General features: G+C 43.9%; 1 protein-coding gene across 7 annotated transcripts in view; it reads left to right on the forward strand.

The window, feature by feature from the left end:
* The first annotated feature begins 15,012 nt into the window (after positions 1–15,012).
* pcdh19 (protocadherin 19) overlaps positions 15,013–26,508 on the forward strand; it is a 49,996-nt gene continuing 38,500 nt past the window's right edge. Inside the window, exons 1-3 of one of the 7 annotated variants that reach the window (XM_058649314.1) lie at positions 15,064–15,843; positions 15,973–18,789; positions 21,726–22,071. In XM_058649314.1, coding sequence (XP_058505297.1) covers positions 16,658–18,789; positions 21,726–22,071 — 2,478 coding nt within the window. In that variant the 5' untranslated portion in view covers positions 15,064–15,843; positions 15,973–16,657. Of the gene's footprint in view, positions 18,790–21,725; positions 22,072–26,508 lie in introns of all 7 variants that reach the window. The other 6 variants (XM_058649319.1, XM_058649320.1, XM_058649321.1 and 3 more) reach the window with 6 other exon arrangements.

Consider the following 26,508-nt stretch of genomic DNA (forward strand, 5'->3'; position numbering starts at 1 on the left):
GTCCTCGGGGCTCTGTGTGCAGTCACAGGGGTTCTGATAGACGATGTTGATTGGTGGGCCGCTGAGCACCGCCCTCCGGGGCGGACCTAGGTGACACAACATGACTGCTCTCTCGGGCTTGGCTGCTCATATCCCATGTATCAGCTGTCACTCCCAGAGTGATGACTTCATTTTGACTGCAGCAATACCTCCTGGAAGGCTGCTTGAGATTATTGCCCCCCTGAAAGTAATATCGCTGTTAACATAACGTCCAACAGTGGAGTATACCTGTGTTTTCACGCAGCCTGACGAGGCGGTGATGAGCCCACCTTAAAAACGAAAGCTCCTATAATGGAAGAAAGATTAATTGCCCCCACAGTGTGGTCGTAATCCACAAAGTGAAGCAGTGTGAGATTAGGTAGGATTTAGACTCTTGCTATACACTCGGATAAGGACATATCTAAATGCATGCACACATGTGTAAAACGTAACTCGCATACAAATATGTGGGTGGTTAACAAAACATGAGCACGACAATTCTTTTTTACACACACACACGCATGGGTTTGTGCAGCTATCCTTTAAGAACTGACTTCCATTGCCCCAATTAAGCGATTTTAACCCTAACCAGTTCATGCCGAGCCTTAACCACACTTCAAATCTTAGCCCTAAACTTAGCCAGAAATTAGATTCTGTCACATTAGGTCCTGATGAGGTCAGTGTCTGCGCCAGAAAGGTCCTAAAGACGTACCAAATATAAGTATGCACACACACACACACACACATACACACACACAGCTGCTAAACCAGCCACCAAATGTCACTTTTCAATCCAGAGTCATTCACCAGAGACACAGAACTGTGCTGTGTTGTCACAGGACAGAGAATCTTAATCAAACCTGAGCTCTGTCGGTACGTTGCTCACTTCTTTTTTTTTTTTTTTTTTTTTCACACAAAGCCAAATTAAATGTGTGACAGTGGGAAGAATTGCACTTGTTGTGGAGACCTAAACCTGTTTACACAGTCACATGGAGACTTGTCATCCTTTAGGGGGACACAATGCAAACAGGAGGGGAAAAAAAAGGAACAGTTACTGTTAAGGTTAAAGTAAATCTGTGGCTATAAACTAAGCTAAGCTATAGTAACTGAATGTCATCGTCCTCTCTGGTAGACCTCTGTGTGTGTGTGTGTGTGTTTGAAGTTAGTAACAAGAGAAACAGCAACAGAGGGATTAATAATTATTATTTGTGAGTAGTTGATGGGGCAGTTTGAAATGGTTAAGCATGACTGGATTAAAACACCGGCACACTCATTCGTTTTTTTATACTCTAATCCTCTTAGTGCCCACTCCTAATACGTTTCTATATCTTTCTTATCTCTTACTGAAGTGAAATATCAGATTAGATGCCAGGCTTTGACTCTATCTCATTACAGCCTTATCTGACACTGAGGGGTTGTGCACTTTTGGTCAGGTGGAGTCCAGCTGCAGTCCTGTGCGCCGCTGGACTTTCTGCCTTTTTCTTTTAAAGATGTAGAATGAAGATTTTGGTGTTGCCCAAGTCGTGGATATTAGTTTTTTTTAGTTTTTTTTATTTATAAAATGCAACGGTGTAAATCACTTTTTTGACAAGCAATAATACGATATGATGAACGTGAATACAACTACTTCACCTTCACATCTAAGCGTAACTATGACGGAAAACACAGCTCACCTGCAGCCTGAGGTCTATTGACTGTGGCGTGTCTAAACCTGTGCGCATATACCTACACATGCAGGTGCGGGATATAGAGTATAGTGCAAATCCGACACACAAGTAAGTCTATCAATTTGCGACCTTGATTAGATTTGTACACCGCCCCCAAGCTGCGCTCGATCTCGCACTGCTAAAATCAATCACTTTCTTGCAAAAGATAATGAAACATATGAGAACACTGGATTCACTATAAATCAATGGATTTGTTCTCATGGAGGCTGTCTCTAATGCCATATTTCATAACTATCTCATGCAGGCAGGAAATGCTATTGTGTTGCTTTTGGCACTACAAACTAAAAATAAGCGGAGGGAAGTGAGTTTTAAGCTCAGGGGGCAGAGGTGCAGCTTGTGCAGTGAAACAATGTAGCTTGTCATTCATATCAAAGGCAAGTAGGTGCACTTTGACCTGGAATAAGTGGGCCACTCACATGTCCACGTTGGGAGAGTGAGAAGAAAACCAATCATGCTGTAACTATTAGTCAGATATTTTTCCTGTTAGCCTCCAAACCAAATGAACAAGAAGAAGCTGAAACTAGCAACTGATGATAATTAAATTACATGTTGTTGTTTTTTTAAGTTAAATCAGATACAAAGATTACTGAGACGCAGAGACACAAACAGCGTGTGTACAGTAGCTCCTTTTAAACCGTCTTAAGCAATTGTAATTGTGTTATTATTGGATTTATTTAACACTGAACCGCCAACACTGTTGCTTTATTAAAATGTTGGCATGGGTTTATTGACACTTCAGCCGTTCTCTCGAGCAAGTGGTGGGTATCACAGCTGCCAGAGATTTCACATTTCTCGTAATAACAGGACAGAGTGACTGTTCTCCTTTCTGGCGTGTTCAGTTTGACAGTTGGTAAAATGGGACGACCATGCGAATGCAGCATACACTGTGCACTTGAAGCGTCTAAATGGCATATTAGTTACCTCACATAACACTGTGGGCTCCAACACGGTACTCGGTTTACAGCACACAGTGCAAGTTCGTTTAGGGTGTGCCAAAAATAATGTTTTGCCTTTGTTCTATTATTAAAGGCTGTTTTTTTGCACCAACTTAACTGGAGAAGCCTCTTTCAATACCCCAAATAAGTCAGGTGCACCTGCATTATAGATTTGCACCAAAGTAAATGATGTAGACACTGAATGGGGAAGTAAAACCTGTTTTCCTCGCTACTGCTTTGCACCAGGTGTGAGAGAGGGTCCTCAGGATCACTTATTCACACTGATAGTGTGCCAGAGTCCCGTGGGGTCACTAATAGAGATAGATGCCAGAACCTATGTCTCATTGATCTGAAGGAGAACCTTGAATATGGTAAACCATGTGAGGAAAATTCTCTCTGAAGCTTTGGCGAGGATACTGGACGCCACACATGCGGCACATATGGTGCATCGCTCCCCAGCACCAATGCAAGACAAGGTTCAGCCCCTAGACTGATAAGCATACACTTTCTATGCTTTCTGAAGGGGGAGAGAGAATGGTGGTGGCTGCAAGGATACAAAATATAGAAACAAAAAAGATATCGTCTGGAGAGGCTGCAAATGGTCCTTATCCCCCCCCCCCCCCGGCATGACCACAAAAACGGTGGAGAAAAGGGTGAAAGTTCAACGTCTCTCTTTATCCACCTTGAGATGATCCTGCTTTTGCGGTCCTCAGCAGCAAAGGAATCAGTCAAGAGTCAAGCAGAGAAAAAAGGACACAAGTATGTGTTGAATGTCCATCCTGAGGCTCAGCCACAGACAGAGTTTTCCCCCCTTTTTGTGATCACCCAGGGACACCGCAGAGGAGGACTCAGGTTGCGGCACCAACAGCAATATAACCATATTGATGGGGAAGTTGAACTGTGTAGCTGCAGGAGAGAGGCTCCATGAAGCAGTTTCTTTTTTTATTCATTTCTAATCCGTTGTTAGACTTTACAAGGTGGGCAGTGTTACAAAGTTAGATGTGCAAGAGATGCAGAAAACATATTTTGAAGTTTTTTTTTTTTAACTCAATGATCGTGATGAGGGCTGTGAGTAAGTTGCTATTTTTTTTGTTTCAAGTAGTAGATATACAGAGATGTGCGCTGTTCTGATTGACAGCACCATTGAGAAGGCATGGAAAAAGAAGAGTGCCATCTGCTAATTCTGTTTGACTCAAACCTGATGTCACTTTGTAAAGTATACTTCAGCGTCGCAGTGTTCTCTCTCAGTTGCATGTGTTCCACTCCGGCACTCAATGCATATCTACCTGCTCCTGCTTCAGTACATTGTCCTCGAGCATGTACATCTGCATAGTGAGCACTGGTGAATGGTGATTGTACACCAGTATAGACCTCAGCAAACTATACGACTATACTACACGACTGTTGCATCCACAAGATGTTTTGATGAGTAACACCTTTGTGAGTTTACATCTTAAATGTATATAAACCTCGAGATTGTTCCCATATTGCACTGATTCTGAATAACATCTTGGAAAATAGCCAGTGTCCAGGGAGCAAGAGGAAAACTGTTGAGGAGTAATGCCCCCCTCCCTGAAGAACTGCTGATATCATCTACATCTCTTGGTTTATAAGGCGCTCCTAAATTCAAATGTATGGTTGGTTGAAACACATGAATGAAAGGAACAACTCAGGTGGAATACAAATAGCTTAGCTTTACAACCAAATTGTGAAGCGGTTTCCAGGGAAGCAGAACACTTGAGTGTTGATATCTCTCTCACTATCTCCTCCTTTCCCTCTCTGTCTTTATCTCTGGCTGCAGTGTGAGGCTCGCTATGGGGAAATTGCCCATGAATGAAACAACTGTTGACACAAAGGGAATTATTTTTTTTGCCCTCGCTCCACTGTACTGGCAGTGGATTATGAAATACTGTGATCCATCCTCAGTCCTCAGGCCTCAGCAAACATTAGCTGACACATGGGGGAAAGGAATCCCCATAGCCTCAGGGCCAGATTGCCTCCTGCCAAAAGATACAGTACCACCCCAATAAGAGAGATAATAAAGCCAGTCGGTTGCCAGACAGAACAATTATCTCAAATATTCAGGTATGAAGGACATTCATATGCCTCAAGGTTGCGTGGAATAATACAAGAAGTGAAGAAACATGCTGCTTCAATGGAAATAGGTAACCTGAATAAGTATGAATATACGTGGGGCTACACTGAATGACTTCCTTCATGTTTATACTCCAGTTTGTTTTCTGCCATTCAAGATTCCTCTTGTTAACAAGCAGCGTTATAGGCATTTCTTTTTCTTCCTCCCTTGCCTACACTAAAAATGTCATCATTGTTTGTCTGTTCGGATGTCAAATAGTGACAAGGAATTCTCCATATGAAGACTGTTGTCAGATGCAAAAGTGGAATTATAGTGGGACCACAAAACCTCTTCTCTCAGTGTTTAGGTATGGGCATAGAGTACCACAAAAGTGGAATTGGCTGTGGTAAATACATATTTCCAGAAGAGGGTGGATCATAGGGTGACCTATAAGAGTGGAGGAAGATGCTCACAGGTAGACTATACACTATCTGAAGAAGATAGGAGACAGCAAGGTGATGCCAGGCAAGAACTAGGCAGCGTCGAATGGTAGTCTGTCGGATGACTTTGGAAACCAAGAAGAGGACGCAAGTTAAGGCAGAGCCAAATATTAAATGGTGGAAGCTGCAAAAGGTAGAATGTTGTGCAGAGTTCAGGGAGGAGTATTGACAGGCTCAGGGAGCCATTGAAGACTTATCAGAAGACTGGAAAAGTGCAGCCAAGGTGGTGAGAGATACAGCCAAGAAGGTGTTTGGTGTGTCCACTGGACAGAGGAAAGAGGATAAGGAAACTTGGTGGTGGAATGAGGAAGTACAGGAAAGCATCCAAAGGAAGAGGATGGCAAAGAAAAAGTGGAACAGCCAGAGTGAAAGTAGTCTTTCTGTGCAGCAAAGAGAGATGCGGCAAAGGAAAAGGCTTATGCTGCATTGTTTGAGAGACTTGACACTTAAAAAAAGGAGGGAAGGACTTCTATCGATTGGCTAGACAGACAGAGCTGGAAAGGATGTGAAGCAGGTTAGAGTGATTAAGGACAGAAATGGAAATGTACTAACAAGTGAACAGCATGTGTTGAGATGATGGAAGGAGTACTTTGAGGAGCTGATGAATGAGGAAAATGAGAGAGCGAGGGCGACAGATGGCGGGGAGACAGGGCCTCAGGAAGTGCAGAGGATTAGTAAGGAAGGAGTGAGGGCAACTGAAAAGAGGATGAAGAGTGCAAAGGCAGTTGGTCCAGATGACATACCTGTGGAGGTATGGTGACGTCTGGGAGAGAAAGCAGTGGACGTTTTGACCAGATTGTTTAACAATCTTGGAGAGCAAAAAAAAAAAATGCCTGAGGAATGGAGATAATGTGTAGTGGTACCCAAAGAACGGGGTGATGTGCAGAATTGTAGTAATTACAATAGATATAAAGTTGATCAGCCACACTGTAAAGATGTGGAAATGAATCGCTGTAACTTGGTTAAGAAAAGAAGTGTCTCTCAGCGAACAGCAGCAGTATGGTTTCATGCCAAGCCATCACGAGTGCCACAGATGCTATGTTTACTTGCAGAGTTGAGGTGTGCAGATGGAGTGACGAATGGGTTAAGAAGGAGGTGGGATTACATCAGGGATCGGCTCTGAGTCCCTTCCTGTTTGCAATGGCGATGGACAGGTTGACAGATAAGGTCAGGCATCGAGTCTCCATGGACTGTGTTGTTTGCAGATGATATTGTAATCTGCAGTGAGAGTATGGAGCAGGTAGAAGAGAGCCTGAAGAGGTGGAGGTATGCACTGGAGAGAAGAGAAATTAAAGTCTGTAGAAGCAAGGCAGTATACCTGTGTGTGTGTGTGTGTGTGCATGACAGTGAGACAGGTGGTACAGTGCAAGGAGTAGACAAACGTGGATGAGTTTAATTACGTGGGGGTCAATCATCCAAAGCAATGAACAGTGCACTGGAGGGGTGAAGAAGAGAGTGCAGGCAGGGTGGAATGAGTGTCAGGGGTTACGTGTGACAGAAGGATGGCAGCAAAAGTGTAGGGGAAGGTCTACAAGATAGCACTGAGACTACTGAGAGCTGGAGGTGAAGATGCCAAGGTTTTTGTTGGGAGTGACCAGGATGGACAGGATTAGACTTGAGCATATTCGAGGTGCAGGTTGAATAAAGCAAGAGAGGCAAGGTTGAGACGGTTTGATCTTGTTCGGAGCAGGCATTGTGAACATATTGGACAAAGGATGCTGAAGCTGCCAGGCAGTAAAAAGAGGACCACAGAAAAGGTTCCAACAGACGAGGACACAAGGGATGGGGCAAGATGGAGGCAGAAGATCCACTGTCGCAAACCCTAAAGGGAGACACCAAAAGAAAGCATCCTTAATGTGCTGCATGAGCTTACCTGTATTACAATGAGGAAACTACAGATTGTACCTTTAAATGTGCTCTGACATTGAGACTTGTCGCTCATTTTGAAATTTATCCTGAGATGAGCTACAGCCCAGGTTTTCCTTTGTCCCTGTTTAGCAGCTGCCACAATCTGCCCTGAGCACAGTCATGGAGGCTGAAGTCCTGAAGCTGTGACTGATGTGACATACAGCAGTAAAACTAAAAGCAACTCTTTTATGGTTGAAAGGCACTGAATAAAAAAATCTACACCTTTTAAGACCCCCATGTTTACTCTGGGGGAGAATCAGCACATGTCAGTTTGTCTTAACACCCAAAGGAAGTGACAAAAGGATCAGAAGGCAAACTAAATTCATGTCTCAGGTCTGGGATTGGTTGCAATGGGCGTGGGTAAACACTACAAACTCGTGTGTGTATATATTTTGAAAAATGAAGGAACTCCAGCTCTCCATGGATCACCGTGTGGTGTTAAAATACAATCTGCTTACCCCAGACTACTCTGTGCTGGATACACAATTAGTGTATACTAAACAGCATGATATGCCTTTTATGTGCTATTTCCTTAATCCCACATTGCACAGAGGGATAAGAGTCTCCCAGGAAAATCAATCCACCTGTATCCCTGTGTTTTCTCCTACCAAGATATCTGCAAAGGGAACCGACACCTTCCAGTAGCACCTTGCACCACCTTTAGCACCAAAGGCTCTGAAGACAGCTAATTTCCATATTTCTTTTCTACCTTCCCTCACCATAATTCCAGACCAGGCGTGAGGCGAGAAGACATGTCGCTTGATCTAATAGTGGAGGACTAATTGCATTCTGGTATACATGTCTGGAATTCAAAATGTTCAACAAAAACATGTTGTGCAAGCAAACCACATTCAACTTTGCAACAATTAATAAGCCTCCTTCAGGGGAGAGAATTTAGACTGTCTAGCCTCCCAGAAGACTACACTGGTGCCTTTATTGATATCAGCAGCCAGATAGAGACAGGCCTGTCATCCCCAGGCAGCATGACTCCACTGGGGCTCCACTGTGACTGGACTGTTATGAGGCCAGCTTAGCCAGCCTGCTCCAATCATAGGCACACAAACAAGCCCCTGACCACACTGAATGCTAAGCCAGATCAGTCTCGGGGGGGTGGTTTGTCAGGTTTTTGCAGGGATAACATAGCATGAGATTATTTTTTTCCCTCTCACTGTCTTCCTCATGCTCACCCTCGCCGTCTCTCTCCCTCTGTTTCTATCTCTGTCTGTTATTTGAATTCTCTTTTCTCCGAGGAGGAGAATGCCTTTTTCGACACATGCTGACATGCACAAACGCACTCACATCCATACATAGTGGCACAGACACAAATATACGCCTGTGTGCTTACACCCACACACACTCTCACCACCTATCTCAGCCCCTCGACGCAAGCTGCCAAAGCGTTGAAGGTCTCCGCTTATATGGTTCAAATGTGTTTCAGTGCCGAAATTAAGACGAGGTGTTGACAAGCTAAAATAACAAGGCCCATTCATTTGCCAGACTTATTCAGCCTATACCATCGCATGGTGCTGGCGATCATGTGTTAAGGTGATGGAGCGTAACAATCTGAACCAACAATCATCGGACAAACTCCTCATTACCATGAAGGCACTGGTGGCACATTATGAGAAGCGATGAACAAGACTCCCGCTCATGCAACTGCATCTATCACACGGGCAACATATGGGCGCCCGCAGGGGTGGCTGTGCTTCCCCGCCGGGGGTTTGCTAACAACATTGCCGTGGTCAGTGTTAACGTAAATGTCACTGTCTTTATGAAACCTAATTTGTCACTATAGCAACACATTAGCATTTGAGTAAGTAACATGAAGGTTTCTATCCTTAAATGAAAATGGGCACAGCGGTTGTGGGTTTGTTTGTGAGACAGAAAAAGACAGATAGGGATGGTGGTGTGTGTGTGTGTCTGTGTGTGTGTGTGTGTGTGTGTGTGTTCTATGGAAGGAGGTTATCCCCTGTGAATATAACCTCATTCTCTCATTTTGAAGTACACAGGCTAGTCAGGATTTGGAGTATTACCACAGCTAAATCAGCCTCAGCAGATCAAAAAGATAAATAAATAAGTTGGATATTAGGTTTGATAGATTAGCGCGGGGAATAACACCAACAATATGTTTTCCTCCCCTTTATGCCGCGAGGTTACACAGATCAACAAACACATTTAGTTAAAACTGACATATGTCACCAATTTTGAAAATGCAAGCATTTATTAATCCCATGCAAGGGGAGAGGTACTGACCATGAGTTTTCTGTTCCCTATGGGTGGTTGACGGAGGCACGCAGGCACTCTAATTTGTCTTGACAAGAAAACGACCATAAAGACCCCTAAGGTAGGGTGGAGGTTGGTGGGACCAGATAAGCACCGTGTTGTAGAGATGGTATCACATGACAACAATGTCCCACCCAGGTACCACACCACATTTTCAGGTGCTCTATATCCACAACGCTGTGCCTATTAATCAAAGCTGACATGGAATAAACACGGCGCACACAAAGCTAATTGACTGTGCACCAGGTGAACAGGGACTTGTGTGTTCACAGACCAGGTCTATTGTCTATTCAGAGTCATGGGTGTGCCTGGCTTCTTATCCCGGTTATGGTTCCGGCCTCCAAACAAAGCCAACTGATTTTGAGCATCAGCGTAATCAGATCAAAATGAAATCTCCGGGCCTGGTTTTGTGTCTGTGATTATAACCATTGTGCCTCATGCTATATGGGAAGAAAATGTTAAATACCGCCGTGATTTATAAAATCAAGCATTTAAAAACATGCAGCGAAGACTTGGTCCAAAGTGCATTGACTCCAGTTGCCAAGATCTTTCCAGAGTCCTGACGTTATTCATTGTAAATAGGGATCATGGCTTTTTGGCCACTGTTTTGCTTAGCTTCCACATCTACATTTATTTGCAATTAATATAAGGAGATGGATATTGATTTGGAGAACTGTTTTGCCAAAGTACCACGTATGTTCCTCTTGCATCTCATCACTTTTAGGCCTAAGTTTGTGATATGGCCATTTAAAAGTGGTATTTAAATGTATTTAAAGCTGTAATTCCACTTTGAAGAGATTCCTTCGACAAATAGCCATTTACAGTTAAAAATGCTATTTAACATACAAACATTCAAAGAGAGACAGGGAGTGCACGCTTGGCTTGAAACATTACAGGACTGTACACAAAGTCTGTTAATTGCCATCTAACGGCATAAATAGTGAAACCAATTGTGCACAAATAGAACAAGCTTCACTTAAACATGTTTCATTTCGGTGGCAAATGGGTCATTGGGTTACTAATTATTAATTGTTTAAACCTCCACAAACTGCATATTAAATCAATGCAGCTTTTGATGATCAGGAGTCCCACCGACCATGCGACTTCAAACAGCCGCAACAATTCTTTTTCGCTCATTTGCATACGTACATAACAAGCAGTCATTTCCATAAACCTGAAGGAGGAAGTTCAGGACAACCACTGACATTCACTAGAATATACACAATGTGAAAATCAAAATCTGATCTTTTGTAGACTAAAACGATGGAAACATTTCACTCCCTAATAGAGGATAGCACACTGCCCAGAAAAAAATGCACTTCATTTGAACTCGGGAATCCACAGAGAGTTGACAGGGAGCGAGAAAGAAACAGCGGTGAGTGATATTCACACCGATTACGTGACATATAGCTGAGCTACAGCGACTGAACTCTTTGTTGCTGAACTTAATCGCTACAGGAGACCGGGAAAGTAAGGGTTTTAAAAAATAAGATTAAATTTAGAGTTAGACAACAACAACAACAACAACAGCAGCAAAAAAAAAAAAAAAAAAATAGTTGGCAAACAGCAGAAAGAGTCTGCTTTGTGTACTTGGAGTCATGTTGGCGAGCCCAAGGGACTTAGTGAACCTTCAGATGGATAGAGTGAGTTGTTACTAATCGATGTATCATGGACAGACACGGTGTGGAATGAAGTGGAGGTCGTATCGTCATTGACGAGAGGGCCATTGATTAAGCTTGTTCGTTCCCCTTCCTTTTTAATGCCTCTGGCAAGGGGTGCTCAGGTGTAATCATTTTTTTGGGGGGGGGGTTGGAGAAGATGTATGGAAGCAAACTATTATAACAACAACATTATCCACTCCAGCCAGAACAATCATGGCCATCTTGGCCATTTGGAATCAATGCGCCACAGTCTGTCTCTGCTGTCTTGTGCTATAGTCACTGTAAGTCCCTGCCCGAGCATGGGCCAAGCTGCATTATACCGGGAAAGACATAGGGGTGATAAAGCCAGCATCTTTCAGAGGAGCTTATATATTCCTTTCCAAGAAAGAAGCAAGGACAGACTACAGACATGTGCCATTGCTTGGCAGCAGAGAGAAGGAAAAAAAAAACAGACATGACATTAAATCAGTCATTCTCTGTGTACTTTCAACTGCACTGGTTCAAGCTTTCTACCACAAATGCTTCAAATAAACTAGAAACCAGTGTGAGGTTGTGAAATTCCCATGGACTTAAATAGTCTAGGTCTTCCTTCTGTATACCAGCAGAAAAAAAAGTTTGCACAGCCTTGACACACACACACACACACACACACACACAGCACAGTGCTACACAAATGCCCAGAATTACAAACAAACAAAAAAGTTGAAATCCTGTCAGTAAATTAAGAAATAATAATGAATTGTTTGCAATTAGGTAAATCTCTCTTAGACATCTTATCATTTGTCATTCATTTGACTTCTGCCTATTTTGTTGTTGTTTGTTGTCTAAACTATAATCAAAACAAGACTTACAGCCTTTTTGTGCATAGACTAGAAACACGGCCTCCACCACACACCAGAGGTATAAATGATCATAATTGCTCCTCCTGCCGATGTGTGGTATTAAATGATGCCCAAAATAGTGGCGCTGGACATCACCACGTCAGTGTGGAGCTGACCTTTTATATGTAAAATCTGCTCTTTTGTCACTTTTGAGGAGATGAGCGATAATTGTTGCTGAAGATATGAAGAACCGTGTTTTGTGGCCTCGCAATGACCTTGACCTTTGTTTGAATTTAGTCATCCCTGAGTCCGAATAAATGTTTGTGTGTCAAGTTTGAGGGGAAATTCTCATCAAATGTTCCTAAGACGGAAGGATGTACAGTCGAATGGATAATCCGGCAAAAAAAAAGAAAAACGTCAACACAGACTTTGGACATCTTATATAAAATGTGTTTTCAGTTGTTTTCACACCTTTTAAGCACTAAACATCATATGCTGTGTTACTACAAACTGCACTGAACACGCGTAATGTGATGATTTTATCTAATTAACAATGTTCTGACACCATCTCGTTTTGAAGTCGTGAACGCAGTGTACAACTAAGAAACGTTAGGTTGCACCAGGAATGACTGACAGTTGAATGATAAGTGTTTAGTAAACATTCTCAGTTTTCATCTTTTTTTTTCTTTCTTTTCTCTCACCGTCACACGATGGTGTTGAAAACAAACTCCGATGTTAAACGGCCGCGGCGCCGCCTCTCATGACGGAAAAAATTTAAGGATTTTAACGTGGTGTTAAAATCAATAAAGGACACAAAGAAATGTCAACCGCAGGACGTGTGTTGAGGTATATTGTAGCTCATAAATGAAATATGTCACCACTCTCTGAGAGAAAGAAATACATTGTGGTTAAATTACTGCACTATGGTTTATGATCTACCCGGCAGCTCCGAGCAGTGTGCTGTTGCCTGCTTTTCACACTGCACTTAACTGCAGGGGTGGGGGGCACAGCCAACATTTTAGCCCTCATAATGCACCGTGGCTCCAAATTGGGCCGAAACCTTTAGGCCGAAGGATGTTTAACCCTCGTGCTGCAAGGTTAATGTCAGAAATCTAAAAACTTTTCCCTCTTGTCATGAACCAATCCACGGTCTTAAAAAACCTTAAGAATATATAGTGAGATGAGAATAGCCACATAAATATTTAACGCACACTAGGTGCTGTATAATAACACAAATCCATATATAGACTATTTTTTTTTTGTAGCTCATACGAAGCAGCACGTTTCAATGTAAGACCGATAACGACCAGGTCGCACGTGTGCATGACGCAACACCATCGTCGCCGTAACGTCACCTCACACTGATAGAAATACAAAATGCACTGTGTTGTACATCCGGCCATTAAAAGGCCTGGAGGAAAATACAGTCCCCTGCCACTGCCTACGGTTGTTTAACTCGATGACATTAACAATTTATGAGCTTAAAGATTCTTCTGCCACTCTCCTATGCCGCTGCATCATGTCTTGAAAAGTATTATGGAAGAGTGCAAACAAGTTGCTGTGTTGACACTTGGTTTGTTGAGCCGAGTTTCTAATGTCTCCGCTCTAAGGCCGTCGCATTCATGTTGCTAAACACTGACGCGTTACGTACTTTCAATGAAAATAATGACGTTATATTGTTCTTGTGGGAACACAATTCCGTGAGCAGCGTCCGTCTAGTGCCCTAGACTAAGCCGGCAGAGAATGAGCTGAGTGTTTATTTGATGCTTGCACTGAGTAAAGACATAAATAAATAAGGTTATTCATATTACCCATAGTGCAATTTTTTTCATATACAGTACAATCACTTATGTCCAAATTCACCTCTTGGACAGCGCATCAATTGCAGTCAAACTGCAGACATTTACTCTAGTATAAAGAGGAAATTGATTTGCTGGTGTGTTTCATTGTTATTCTTCAGGCTCCCTTTTTTTTAATCATTATTATGATTATTATTATTATTATTATTTTCTTCTTTCCATTGGGTTGAAACAGTCTTGGGGTAAAAATGGACAGGATGAACAGACTCCAGCTGCGCCTGCGGACGCTAGGTGTCACCCTTGTGACTTTAAAATCGGCCTGCCCTCGACAGGATGTGGTGGCAGCTGTGCGCGCCGAAGAGAGGCAGGCAGACTGGCTGCATGGGAGGAGAGAGAGAGAGAGAGAGGGAGGGAGGGAGGGAGGGAGAGAGAGACAGAGAGAGAGTTGCTTCTATCTATAAACGAGAGGAGTGAGATGCTGGGAGAGTGGTGAGAGGTTGCTATGAGTGCAGGGCTACTACAGAGGAACTTCATCTCACCCTCCTTTCTTCATGGGCAGTGCGGTGTTTCACTTGTTTTGTCTTAACACGTGACAACATGCGAATTGTTCACATTATGCGGAGATAATACATGTGAGAAGGACAGAATAACATCTAATAACAATTCTGTCCTATTTCCTTTTCTTCTCATGATTAACCTTTATTAATGCGTGGACTCTGCAGCTGACGTTTCAATAGCAGTGGAGGAAGATTGTTCATTTTCATTCAGGATAATGCATTTTCTTTAATGTTAAACAGGCTGACGTCTACTAGTGACGCGTTCCTCCTGAAAGAGGCAAGATTTACAGTAACTAGGTGTAGGCATTTGAAACAAAGCATTGGTTAATAACCATATATTCTCTATATTTAACAGAACATATAATAATATGCTCAACGGTAATATTTACTTTTTTTTTTACAGCCAAAATTCCCTCCCAGCATGTTGCTACATGGCAGCCATAATCTATGATGTTGGTTCAGTATTGGGAATATAATCTTATGGCGCCTGGTGTCCGAGATCAGACGCAGCGCACATGAAAGCCGCCCCGGTATATGGGCTACATGATGCAACATAATGCGCACAATTGCGGCGCCTGTATAGATCAACAGGCCTGCACTTGACTTTAAATGAGGAGGCAGGGGTAAAGTATAGAGGAAATGCTTATTTGGTACAGTGGTGCTTTATTTTGGCACAGATGTTGCCAAACTGTGGCGCGTCACCGTTTGGATCAAACGGATCAATACAAGCCTCGGATACATTCAGGACCACACATGATGGGGGGGTCTGTGCTGTGAAATATCACTTGTTAGGTGTGATTGGTGAATGTTGCATAAGAGAAAACAAGGACACAGCTCTTCTCTGCCTATTTCTGCTGTGCCTCTGCTGGAGGAAATTAACTCTTTTTTTTTCTCTCTGTGACACTATTGGGAGCACTTTTAAATGCCCTCCGGGGTCCTCAGACCTCGGTTTTGGAAACACATCGTGAACTATCATCAAACTACTCAGCCTCGTTGTTCAACGTGTACTGCTGTAATCGCTCGTTCAGTCGTCCATCTGCAGGGGAACAGGTAGTTGGCCGTGTTTCATTGCTGTACTCTGCCCCACCCACCAGCAGCTCCAGCTCTCCAGTGTAACCCCTGATTGGCTGAGGGGATTGCGGGTCCTGAGACTGAGCGCTCGCCTCGGAGCTGCGCGTCCTCCAGTGTGCACCAGTGAAGCGAGAGGAGCGCTTGTTGGAGTCAACTAGACAGTCGACTGGCAGCGAGTGGTGATTTCTTTTTTTTCCGCCTCAGCCTGGCTGGATATTGGCTTCTGTGCTTTCCCTCTGCTGCAGCCTTTAACATGAAATGCGTTTTCTATCTACAGTAGGCTCTCGCATCGTTTCCTCCCACTGGCTTTTGGCAACATTTTACAAGGGATTTTTTTTGCCTTTTTTTGGTGTGTGTGTGTTGCATGGACTAATTGCCGGGATATGTGCAGCCCTTTTTTCTAAGTGAGATACGAGGAAATCAATTAGTAAGTACAAGCTTCAAGACTTGCGGAGGGGATGGAAGACTAAACCAGCTGGAAATAAAAAGGTAATCGGGACTTATGTGATCTGATGAGATACCCCTGCAGTTGCAGTCCTGTTCTTTAAGCAAAGATATCCGGACTTAAGCTGTTGAATAATTTTGTGACTGCAGATTTTTTTGATTTTTTTTCATCAGATGTGCAGTGTGAGCCTATATCTGCCATCCGAAGAGGACATTTCATCACTGCTTGTAATAAATCGCCCCCCAAAAAAGGTGTATATCCAAAACGCGGCTTAAATATTTGCTGGCACGGAGGAGGAGGAGAATTTAACGCGGACTCTTGAACCCCATTACTTCATCTGCAGGGAAGATTTTTTTCCCCCTTTTTATTGTGGGCTTGCTCGCAGGAATTTTAATGTTGTGCTTATGCAGTTAGAACATCCCCACCCCCCCTCATTTCATTCGACTTAAAAATGGACAGTTTTTCGCCTGATGACATCTGCACGGATTTACACGGCTAAAATCACAGTGGTGAGGAACATTCAGCATGTTTTCACAGCTCTGTCGTCCCCACTGTTTCGCCCGCTGCAGCAGACCTGAGGATGCGCTCTGCCTGAGAAGAGTGAAGTAGGCTGAGGCACTTGTTAGAATTATAGCTTCCACATCATGATTTAATTTGCTTACACGCGACCCCATTCATCACCCCCGACACTTTTTCCGGACATTTCAGTCAGAAGATGATTCATTTGGAACATTTTTGCTGTTTCCTCTGACGTGCATTCCTGTGCGTAATTATCGAGGTTTTTAAGGCAGAGAAGAAAAAAAAGAAAGAAAGAAAGAAAGAAAAAAAAAATCAACAGGTACAATACAAACCAAGGACATGGAATTAATACAAATCATTGCTGTGTTCCTCTTATTTTTGATCGGGGTTGAGGCCGTCATCAACCTCAAGTATGGAATAAACGAGGAAATGAAGCCCGGGTCTGTGATTGGAAACGTGACAAAGGACGCACTAAAGCAAGGATTCCAGATCGCACCGCAGCCCCCATACTTGAGGGTTATTTCCAACTCAGAGCCACGATGGGTGGAACTCAGTCCAGCCGGAATCCTTACAACCCAGATGAAAATAGACCGGGATGTAGTTTGTCGGCAGAACCCAAAGTGTATTATTTCCCTAGAAGTGATGTCAAACTCCATGGAGATCTGTGTCATCAAAGTTGAAATCGAGGATTTGAACGATAACGCACCCAGATTCCCAACGAGCCACATTGACATTGAAATTTCTGAGAATGCCTCCCCTGGTACTCGGTTTCCCCTAGAGGGGGCAAGCGATCCGGACTCGGGGATCTTTGGAGTGCAGTCGTATTCTATCACACCTAATGAGCTTTTCGGACTAGAAATAAAGACCAGAGGTGATGGATCCAAAATTGCTGAGCTTGTTGTGCAGAAATCGTTAGACAGGGAGACACAGTCACACTACACATATGAGATCAGTGCAGAGGACGGAGGAGACCCTCCAAAGATAGGCGCGGTCCAGTTAAATATCAAAGTAATTGATTCCAATGACAACAACCCTGTGTTTGACGAGCCGGTGTATACAGTGAACGTTATGGAGAATTCACCGATGAACACATTAGTGATTGACTTGAACGCAACGGATCCTGACGAGGGCCCTAATGGAGAGGTCGTGTACTCGTTTAACAGCTACGTCACCGAGAAAACGAGGGACGCGTTTAAAATTGACCCCAGAACCGGGATCATCACCGTCAACGGCATTTTGGATTACGAAGCAACGCAAATATATGAGATCGACGTGCAGGCCAAAGATTTAGGTCCCAACTCCATCCCAGCTCACTGCAAAGTCACAGTGAACGTGATGGACACGAACGATAACCCACCTGTCATCAGTTTGCTCTCACTGAACACGGAGATGGTGGAAGTGAGTGAAAACGCGCAGCGCGGCTATGTCATTGCACTGGTGAGAGTGTCAGATAAGGATTCTGGGGCCAATGGTAAAGTGCAGTGCAGGCTGCAGGGAAATGTTCCGTTCAGACTGCAAGAATATGAGAGCTTCTCCACCATACTAGTGGACGGGAGGCTGGACAGAGAGCAAAAGGACACATACAATCTGACCATTCAAGCGGAGGACAGTGGCACCCCTCCGTTACGCGCCACAAAATCCCTCGTAGTCAAAGTCTCGGATGAAAATGACAACCCTCCCCACTTCCTCAAGCCACATTATCAGGAGATGGTCATGGAAAACAATCTCCCCGGCTCGTGTCTGCTGGCAGTGTCAGCAGAGGACCCGGACCTGGGGATGAATGGCACCGTCTCCTACTCCATAGTCCCCGGTGAGATTAAGCACATGGATGTAAACACATATGTCAGCATAAACCCATCAGGCCGCATTTACTCCATGAGATCGTTCGACCACGAATACACCAGGACTTTTGATTTCAAAGTTTTGGCCAGAGACAATGGCAACCCCTCGCTGTCAAGTAACGCCACGGTGCGCATCGTCGTGCTCGACGTCAACGACAACACACCTGTGATGACAAACCCTCCGCTGGTCAACGGCACCGCGGAGGTGTCTATCCCCAGGAACGCGGGCGTGGGCTACATGGTGACACAGGTGAAAGCAGACGACTATGACGAGGGTGAGAACGGCCGCCTGACCTACACCATCTCAGAGGGGGACCGGGCTTTCTTTGAAATCGACCAAGTGAACGGGGAGGTGCGCTCCACCAGGATGTTTGGAGAAAACGCCAAATCCACCTATGAGATCACGGTGGTGGCGAGGGACCACGGCAAGCCCTCGCTCTCCGCCTCGGCCTACATCGTGGTGTACCTCTCACCAGACCTGAACGCACAGGAGCCTATTGGAGCCGTAAACCTGTCTCTCATCTTCATCATTGCCTTGGGCTCCATCGCAGCCATCCTCTTCATCACTATGATCTTCGTGGCTGTGAAGTGCAAGCGGGATAATAAGGAGATCAGGACGTACAACTGCAGGTACTGACCATGTCTCTTGTGTGTTTATGCTTTTGTGTGTGAGTGTTTGTGTGTGTGTGTGTGTGTGTGTGCACGTGCAGTGGTGTGCACAGGCATTTCAAGGGGCAGGGGCTCAAGTGATAAAATGGGGGCACCCCCTTTAAAGTTATTAAACAAAATCATGTCACTTACATACTTTTATATTTATTTTATTTAATAACCACGCACTACTAATACGCCGACTCTACAAGTTTCTACGAAACTGATGTACAAAATACTGCAGATCTAAATCTAAAAACACATCTAATTGATCATGTGTGCTGTCGGCTGCATTGAAAAACACCAAATAAAAAAAAAGAAGTAAAAAATAAATGAAGAGAAATGTCTTAAAAAATGGGCCCCCACCCATCAGAGGGCACAAGGGGCCGGTGCTGCATGTGCACGCGTGACTATCGAGGCAGAGATCGAGAGAGAAGTTTGTGTTTGACAGTGATCGTGCCTGAAACTGCAAGGTGTCAGTGCACTGCTTTTGTCTTGCAGCGTGCACAGGCCCAACTGTGAGGACTGCAGATTATTTCCTTCGACAGCTGAAGCGGCAACAAACCTACAGTAAATAAACCAGACTGCTTTGCTTTAAATCAGACACATTCTGCTGAGGCCCACTGTTCCGTGCGAGGCGAACGTGATTGATTGATTTAATCCCTCCCATTGTAACCAATTGACTCATAAATATGACGGTTCAACTGTCATGTTCAATTTGCGGGTGTGTTGCTGGACAATTAACGTCCCACTGGTTCAATAGCGTTCCCAGACGTTGATTATTTAATGTCCACCATGGCTGATTGCCTGTTATTATGGACAATCCTGCCAGTTTGGTCACATCTACCTTTTCTTTTCTCATCAGAAATGCATCTACGTTTAAGAAAAGAGTATGAGTAATTATTTCTAAAAACATTGCAGGTTTTTAATTGTTTAAAAATAATGCAGGTCACATTATTTCCATTAACTATGCAGCTATTTTTAGCACGTTATTACATTGCAGACGTGCACATGTGTTGTGTTCATCAGTCTGTACATCAGCCCTGGCTTTGATTTCCCTGTGCCACATTATCACTTTTTAATTTACATATAGATTGGATTTGAGATTTAACCTGAAGCAATAATCATATTTTGCTCCAGACATAATTTTTTGCTGATTTGAAGTTAAGTTAGATCATTTTTTTTCCCAATGTGTAATTTAGCCGGAAAAAAAGCCAAAACTCCCTCAGCATCGCCCATTTTTTTTTTTTTTTTTTTCAAACACTGATGATTTAATTATCATTTAATATTTATTTGAAATTATCTTTGGCTTAAGTGCTTTTCATTTTTTTTCTTAATTACAGAGCTTGGATACAGAAATGAATACTGGTTCTCTGCTCTGTTGCAAGAGTGACCTTCAGATTGTTAACAGTGGATGTGAAGTCACACTTCCTCCCATGCGCACACACACACACACACGCAGTCAAACGACATTACACGTGTTGCTACTCAAATGTGATTTAAAATAGAGCGAGACCAACTTGATCAAAGCAGCCACGTTTTCCACGGCATCACTTTTTAACGTCAGTCATACAAGTTTTCCTCGGAGAAGAAACGCGGATAACAACAACAAATTCGAAATTCAAAACTGCTGTCAGAACTTTACTCTCCTAGTGTGAGCTGCTCTCCCTGCTGGGCGCTTTAATCACCACTGATGTGTTCAGCCTCTCATTTGCCACCTCAAATATGAGAAGCAGTTATCTCCAATTTATTGCTTGTCCTCTGTCAGTCTGTGTTGCTCTGAAGATTATTTTCCCCCCCTCACCAAATTTCAATTTAAGCATGAAGTAGAGACAACATGTTAAAGTGACACGTGATAAACACACGGAGGGTTTTCCACCCTCGCAGCTGTCCATTTCCTTCCCTCTGAATCATGGGGGAGCAAAATGGGAGTGGGAGCTATTTTCAAGATGCAATCTAACAGAAAAATGGAAAATGGGAAAAAAAAAAAAAAAAAATACAATGGTGCTCCTTAACCAGTGTGATTTTAGAAGCCGCAGAGGATTAGAAGCAGAATTATAGTGAGGAACAGGGGCCAGTGGGGGTTGATGCAGCAGAGAGGTTCCAGACAAGACAAGAGAGAAAACAGACACATTTCACTTTCTGCAATTTCATGCACTACTATAGGTTGTTGTTGTTGTTGCTTTAATGGGAAGCAAACCATATGCTCTATGCCCTAAGGTTGACAATGAACTCTTCCAGAGTTTGCCGTCTGCAAATTGTAAAGAAAAAAAAAAAAAAAATCACCAATTATATAGAATATGTCCAGTGAAGTTTGTAGTCATCACTATAGAGCCACATAGCATCTGTTGTACGATAGAAAACTGCAAGGCTTTGCGAATAATGGATATTTCCCCAGTCTGAGGATCCTTTGAAAAAAAAAAAAAACTGCTCATTTGCTCTTATTAAAGTCAAAATGCTCAGATCAAGTTTGTATCAAACTCTGAGAGGAGCTAAATGAGTTTGAATCTGTAGTTCTCCTGCACTTAGTTTTGCTCGTCGGCTCGCTCGATAATGAAAGGAAAAAATAATAATGGAAATTGTGTGGGCTGTGTGTGCTTTGAATATGATTGCATATACCGGTAGAGCTGCTGAGTACCAGTGTGTCCTTTTGCTTTGCTTTTGTGGTTTTGGCATGTTTGCATTCTGTCTGCCTGTTCGTGTCTTGTTGATTGTTGAGCATGCAAATGCAAACAAACCAGAGATGACAGCCCCATTGACAGCTGGGAGTGGGGTGGGGGTGGGGGGGGGGGTCACAGGCAGTGCACCTTTTGCCTGGCACCTATGGCTGAACAGTGCCCTCGCTGGCATGGGCAAGCTTTTTGACAGTGTGGGTGGGGAAGGGAAAGGCAGAACATTGCTTTATTGAGTCTGTTCAGTTTCTTCTACTTGCGCAGGGTGGCGGAGTACTCATATGGCAACCAGAAGAAGTCCAGCAAGAAGAAGAAGCTTAGCAAGAACGACATCCGACTGGTGCCGCGAGACGTCGAGGAGACAGACAAGATGAATGTGGTGAGTTGCTCGTCTCTCACCTCCTCGCTCAACTACTTCGACTACCACCAGCAGAGCCTGCCTCTGGGCTGCAGGCGCTCCGAGAGCACCTTCCTCAACGTGGAGAACCAGAACTCGCGCAATGCAGCTCCCAACCATGGCTATCAGCACCCATTCACTGGGCAGGGCCACCAACAGCCAGACCTCATCATCAACGGCATGCCACTGCCAGAGGTGAGACACACTGTGCTCTGTTCTAAATCATTGGCTGGGCAGCTTTAGGTGTTAGTGGTAGAAGAAAACGGGGGGTGTGGGGGGGGGGGGAAAGGTTGGTGTAAAAAAAAATAATTAAAATGATGTGATGTTTAACCAGCGTAAAATAAATAAACAATCATGTTTGATATTTTTGTAACAGTTATTACAGAATGGGTCTGCTCAGTGGTGTGGAATCTTAAGAGCGAGTTGTTAATTTGCACCACCTTTCAACACATCTCAAGGTCTAGTGGTGTTTAGCGTTCTATTATATCGAGGATCAGAGTGTCGGTGAGACGTCTGCCTGTTACCGACGGACACCTGAGCCGTTTGAAGTGGACCTTGTGACGCGGTGCCAGTCAATCTGAGCAGATTCCTCAGAGGCCGAGACACAGAGGCTGACCTGTGAGTGAGCGAGCACGCTTCTGGAGTCCTGGCACAGTGGATTATTTGGCCTCTTCTGCTCCACGTTTGCTTCCTGAGTCCGAGCACCTGCCAGGTGTATTGATTCCGACTAATCGGCGCCATCGCATGGCATTTCATGTGCTATAGCGGGGAGAACAGTGTGTTGATTTGGCTGCGCTATTAGCATTGAATTACCCACGACATGCCGCCCGTGTCTCCGGGAGACGCCGACGTGACGGTCCGACTTGAAAGACCATTCAAGCTGACGGAGTCTATGTCGACCAGTTGATCTTTAGTTTATAGATTTTTGTATTTATGAACTGGTCTATTGGATTCTTTGGGCAAGCTCCCTCTCTTCATGACCCACTTTCCGTTGATCCCATAGGACAGGGGGACATTTATGTTTGTGAGCAAGAGACCAAATGTGTGTGTGTGTGTGTGTTTATTTGGGAATGTGTATCATGGTCACTGGAGCAAATAAGCTGCACGTGCACACACACGTTTGTAATTGATGACTCCAATCTCCATTTGACATTCAGTGAGAAGAAGGTGAGGTGGTGTGTTGGGAGTGGGGGTCTTGAAACAAGGAACACAAGATGGATATTGATATATTGACTGGATGATCCAGAAAACCCCAGGCACCGATGGATCCTGAGGGGTCAATGAGACCTACTTACAGGCATGCTGATTTACTGAGCCTGTGTGTGTGTGTGTGAATAACCCAGCTGGAAGGTATTAGGAATGTTGTAGGCAGTTGTCCCGTAGCATTATCCAGTCAGGCGAGGCAGAGGTGGGGGGGGGGATTCAGCAGGTACATGCATTGACCTGCATGCTGTGATTGCATTTGCTGCAGTAGCGGGGTCACCGCCACGCTTTAACCAGCAACAAAATAAATAAAAGTGGCTCTGGCTTCAAAATAAAATCAACTGCCTTTTGTAAAACCTCTTGCGCCATCCTGCCTCTGTGGCTTAACCATCCAATAAAAGCACATTTGCCACAAGATTAGGGGGAGCCTATATTGGTTTCAGCTCATGGAATAACTGGGGAGGGAGATGAAAAGGGCCTGAAGATTGATTTGGATTATTCCATATGCAAAGCTCGCTGTTGTTTTGCTCGAGCGATGTAAGGGCGCACAGAGCGAGAGATAAGGAGGGAAGAAGAGAGCGAGGGGGGGAATGAGTCTTAGAGCCAGGTGTCTGAGCCCTGACTACGTTTTCTCATTTTCTTAGAGACAGTTGATTGGTTTGATAGAGGCCGGGCCTGTTTAGCATGCAGCCCGCGTCGCTCTCCGCCTTACACATGATGTTGACAAACATCTCTTTGACCCGGCCTCTGCATATTTTAAAGCGCGCGTGAGTGTGTGTGAGGGAGAAGTCGATGAGAAAGTAAGTGAGAAATAGATGTAACCACATGTTAGCCGCTCAACCTCTGCCCGACAGCGCTTTCCTTTCCTCCCTATTGTGACATTTGCAAGAGAGACGAGCTCCGCGCCTTCGACCGACGGGTTTCTCCGAAACGAGAAATGTATTCCGGATAATCACGATACCATTTATAGTACAAACAAACAACAGCGAAAATGACTGAAATGACTGATAATTGCTTCGTTACAATGAGCAAGATTGGGCTTGAAAGCACTTGACTCCACAAGTCCTCAACCCATATTCCATTGACTGGCTAGGACACACAAGTGGCTGCACTGTCGTCATTACTGAAGCAGCTTTGTCCCAAAAAATTGTTTTCATCCTGAGGGCAACCTCATAATTATCCATGATTCATTTATCCTCCGCGGAAAAGCTTTTTTTTGTGTGTGTGTGTGTGTGTGTGTGTGTGTGTGTGTTTACACCACGGCACAGCGATGTCTCTGTGTTTGTTTATGCTCCAAACATGTAGTTTAGAATTATGATAGCCATCAGAATGTGGATGCGGGGTCAAATTTGGTTTGCTAATGGAGGAGGGAGGTGGGGGGGGGGGGATATGTGCTTGTGTCTCTTTGTGATCTACGTTTATAACCGATGCAAAGTTCTCCTCCATTGTTGGTTTATGTGGGCCAGCGAGCATCCTGCTTATGCCCGAGCCGCTGGAGTCGAGCTCTTCCTGCCTCAGACAAAGCTCCCTGGCACACACACATTCACACAGAGCCGACTTGGCCAAGATAACAGTGACGGGTCTCCCCAAAGGCCTTATACCTGCAAGTGCATTGTGTGTATTGTATTCTCCCTCGTGAGAATGTGCACCAGTATATACTCCCCCCCCCCCAAACATTGCTGTCCATTGTTTTGAAAAGCATCAGCTGTGAGATGTTTGTTAGACCTGCCTGTGGTAGCGCTAATATGGATGCTCACTGGAGAATAGAGCTGTCTTCTACGGCTTAATTATAGTGAACCACTTGGTGGGGGGGAAACAATTATACAGTAAAGGAATGGCCTTTGGCTAGAATCTGTTTTTTTTTTTTTGCGTGTAATATGTACTGAGGCCTCTTACACCTGTGAGTCCGGATAATGAGCATAGCGGGGAAATAAGTTATGTCCTTTTATTGATTATCCTCGTTCGGGTAGCAGATTGCATATTTTCCTTTTCGCGCTGGTGATAAATGAAACACAAAAGGCGATGAATGAATTGGGCAAAAAAGGGCGGCTGGACTGTTCAGCGTTGGCAGAGGAGAGTTTTCTTGAAGTTTGGTGTTAATTGATGCATCTTTCCGGACGGATTCCACAAATGTAATATCATCTCCATACGTCGGTGCATGTACAATCGCAGGACCTCATGTGAGAAAATGAGAATTGCGGTTTTACGGATCTCGGTGTGCCAAGTTGAGCTACTTTCTCCTGTTTTTCGAAAAGGAAGGTGTTTTGATTTCGATGCACGGGAGACGGCACCGAGTGAATTCAGCGAAGGCTGCACGACCTTGCCGTCACGTCACATCAGGGCAATTTCCACGGGAGCATTCAAACGCGTCGTATTGAGCATGCAAAGCAGATGTCATGCTGTCGTCGTACACTACACATCTGTTGAAACTGCCGCTCCCCCCCCCCCCCACACACACGTACTTGTGAATACACAAACACACATGCTATTTCCTTATGGAGTGTCACATTTATTAAAAGTATGCGCTGTGACATTATCATTCACAAGATTAGGACCGCATCAAACATTACAGTGATTCGCTTTAATTTTCACAATAATATTTCCTTAAATAGTGGATTCTCTTGTGTTGAATACATTTTTACATATTTAATTCATTCTCCTCGGTGCAGTTACAAGAGTGAAGCAGTTTTTTTTTGTTCTTTTTCAGTTGAGATGGTTGTGCAGATTTTCAATGGCAACTGGAGTTTTATTTTTAGTGTATCCACAGAGTGTATCAGGCAGAATCCTTCAGCTTTGGTGGTTGTGTTGACTTGAACGGGCTGTGACTGACAGAAAGAACATCAGCAATTGGTTGAATGGGGAGAAGAAAAGCATGGAAAGCCGGGGAGCACAAAGTGGAAGTAAAACCCCGTCTTTTGTCTCACCTCAGCTCTCATGTTGTTGCCGAATGCTCACTTTGATGCAACTGGGGACTCTAACATGAACTTCTCCTTTTTTTCCCCCAAAATGTAGAAGTTAATTGCTTGAAATGAGTTTTTCCGACACTGCAAACACAGCGTGAAGGCAACAGGAAGTGCACAGATTGGACACTTTCAACAACACAGAATATTCTACACGTCTAAAATGCTATGAAATCATAATGAATTATCGTAATTAGGAATTTCATAAATCAAAGTGAAAAATAACTTGAACACAAAGGTTTTCAAAGGAAAACAGTAACAGTAGTCTATTCAAAAATATGATAATTCAGGTGGATTTATGAAAGGAATTAATGTGTTCTTTTGTCAAAGAGTTAGAGTTAAAGAGAATAATTTACTTTTGTTTTATTATAAATCAGCATAAAATGCAACATACGGCAAAGCCAGTATCGTCTCAAAGGGTTTTATGGAAATAAACCAGAATCCCTTCAACTCCGATCGTATTTTTCCA

This window comes from Solea solea, chromosome 14 (genome assembly GCF_958295425.1).
Source record: "Solea solea chromosome 14, fSolSol10.1, whole genome shotgun sequence".
NCBI lineage: Eukaryota > Metazoa > Chordata > Actinopteri > Pleuronectiformes > Soleidae > Solea > Solea solea.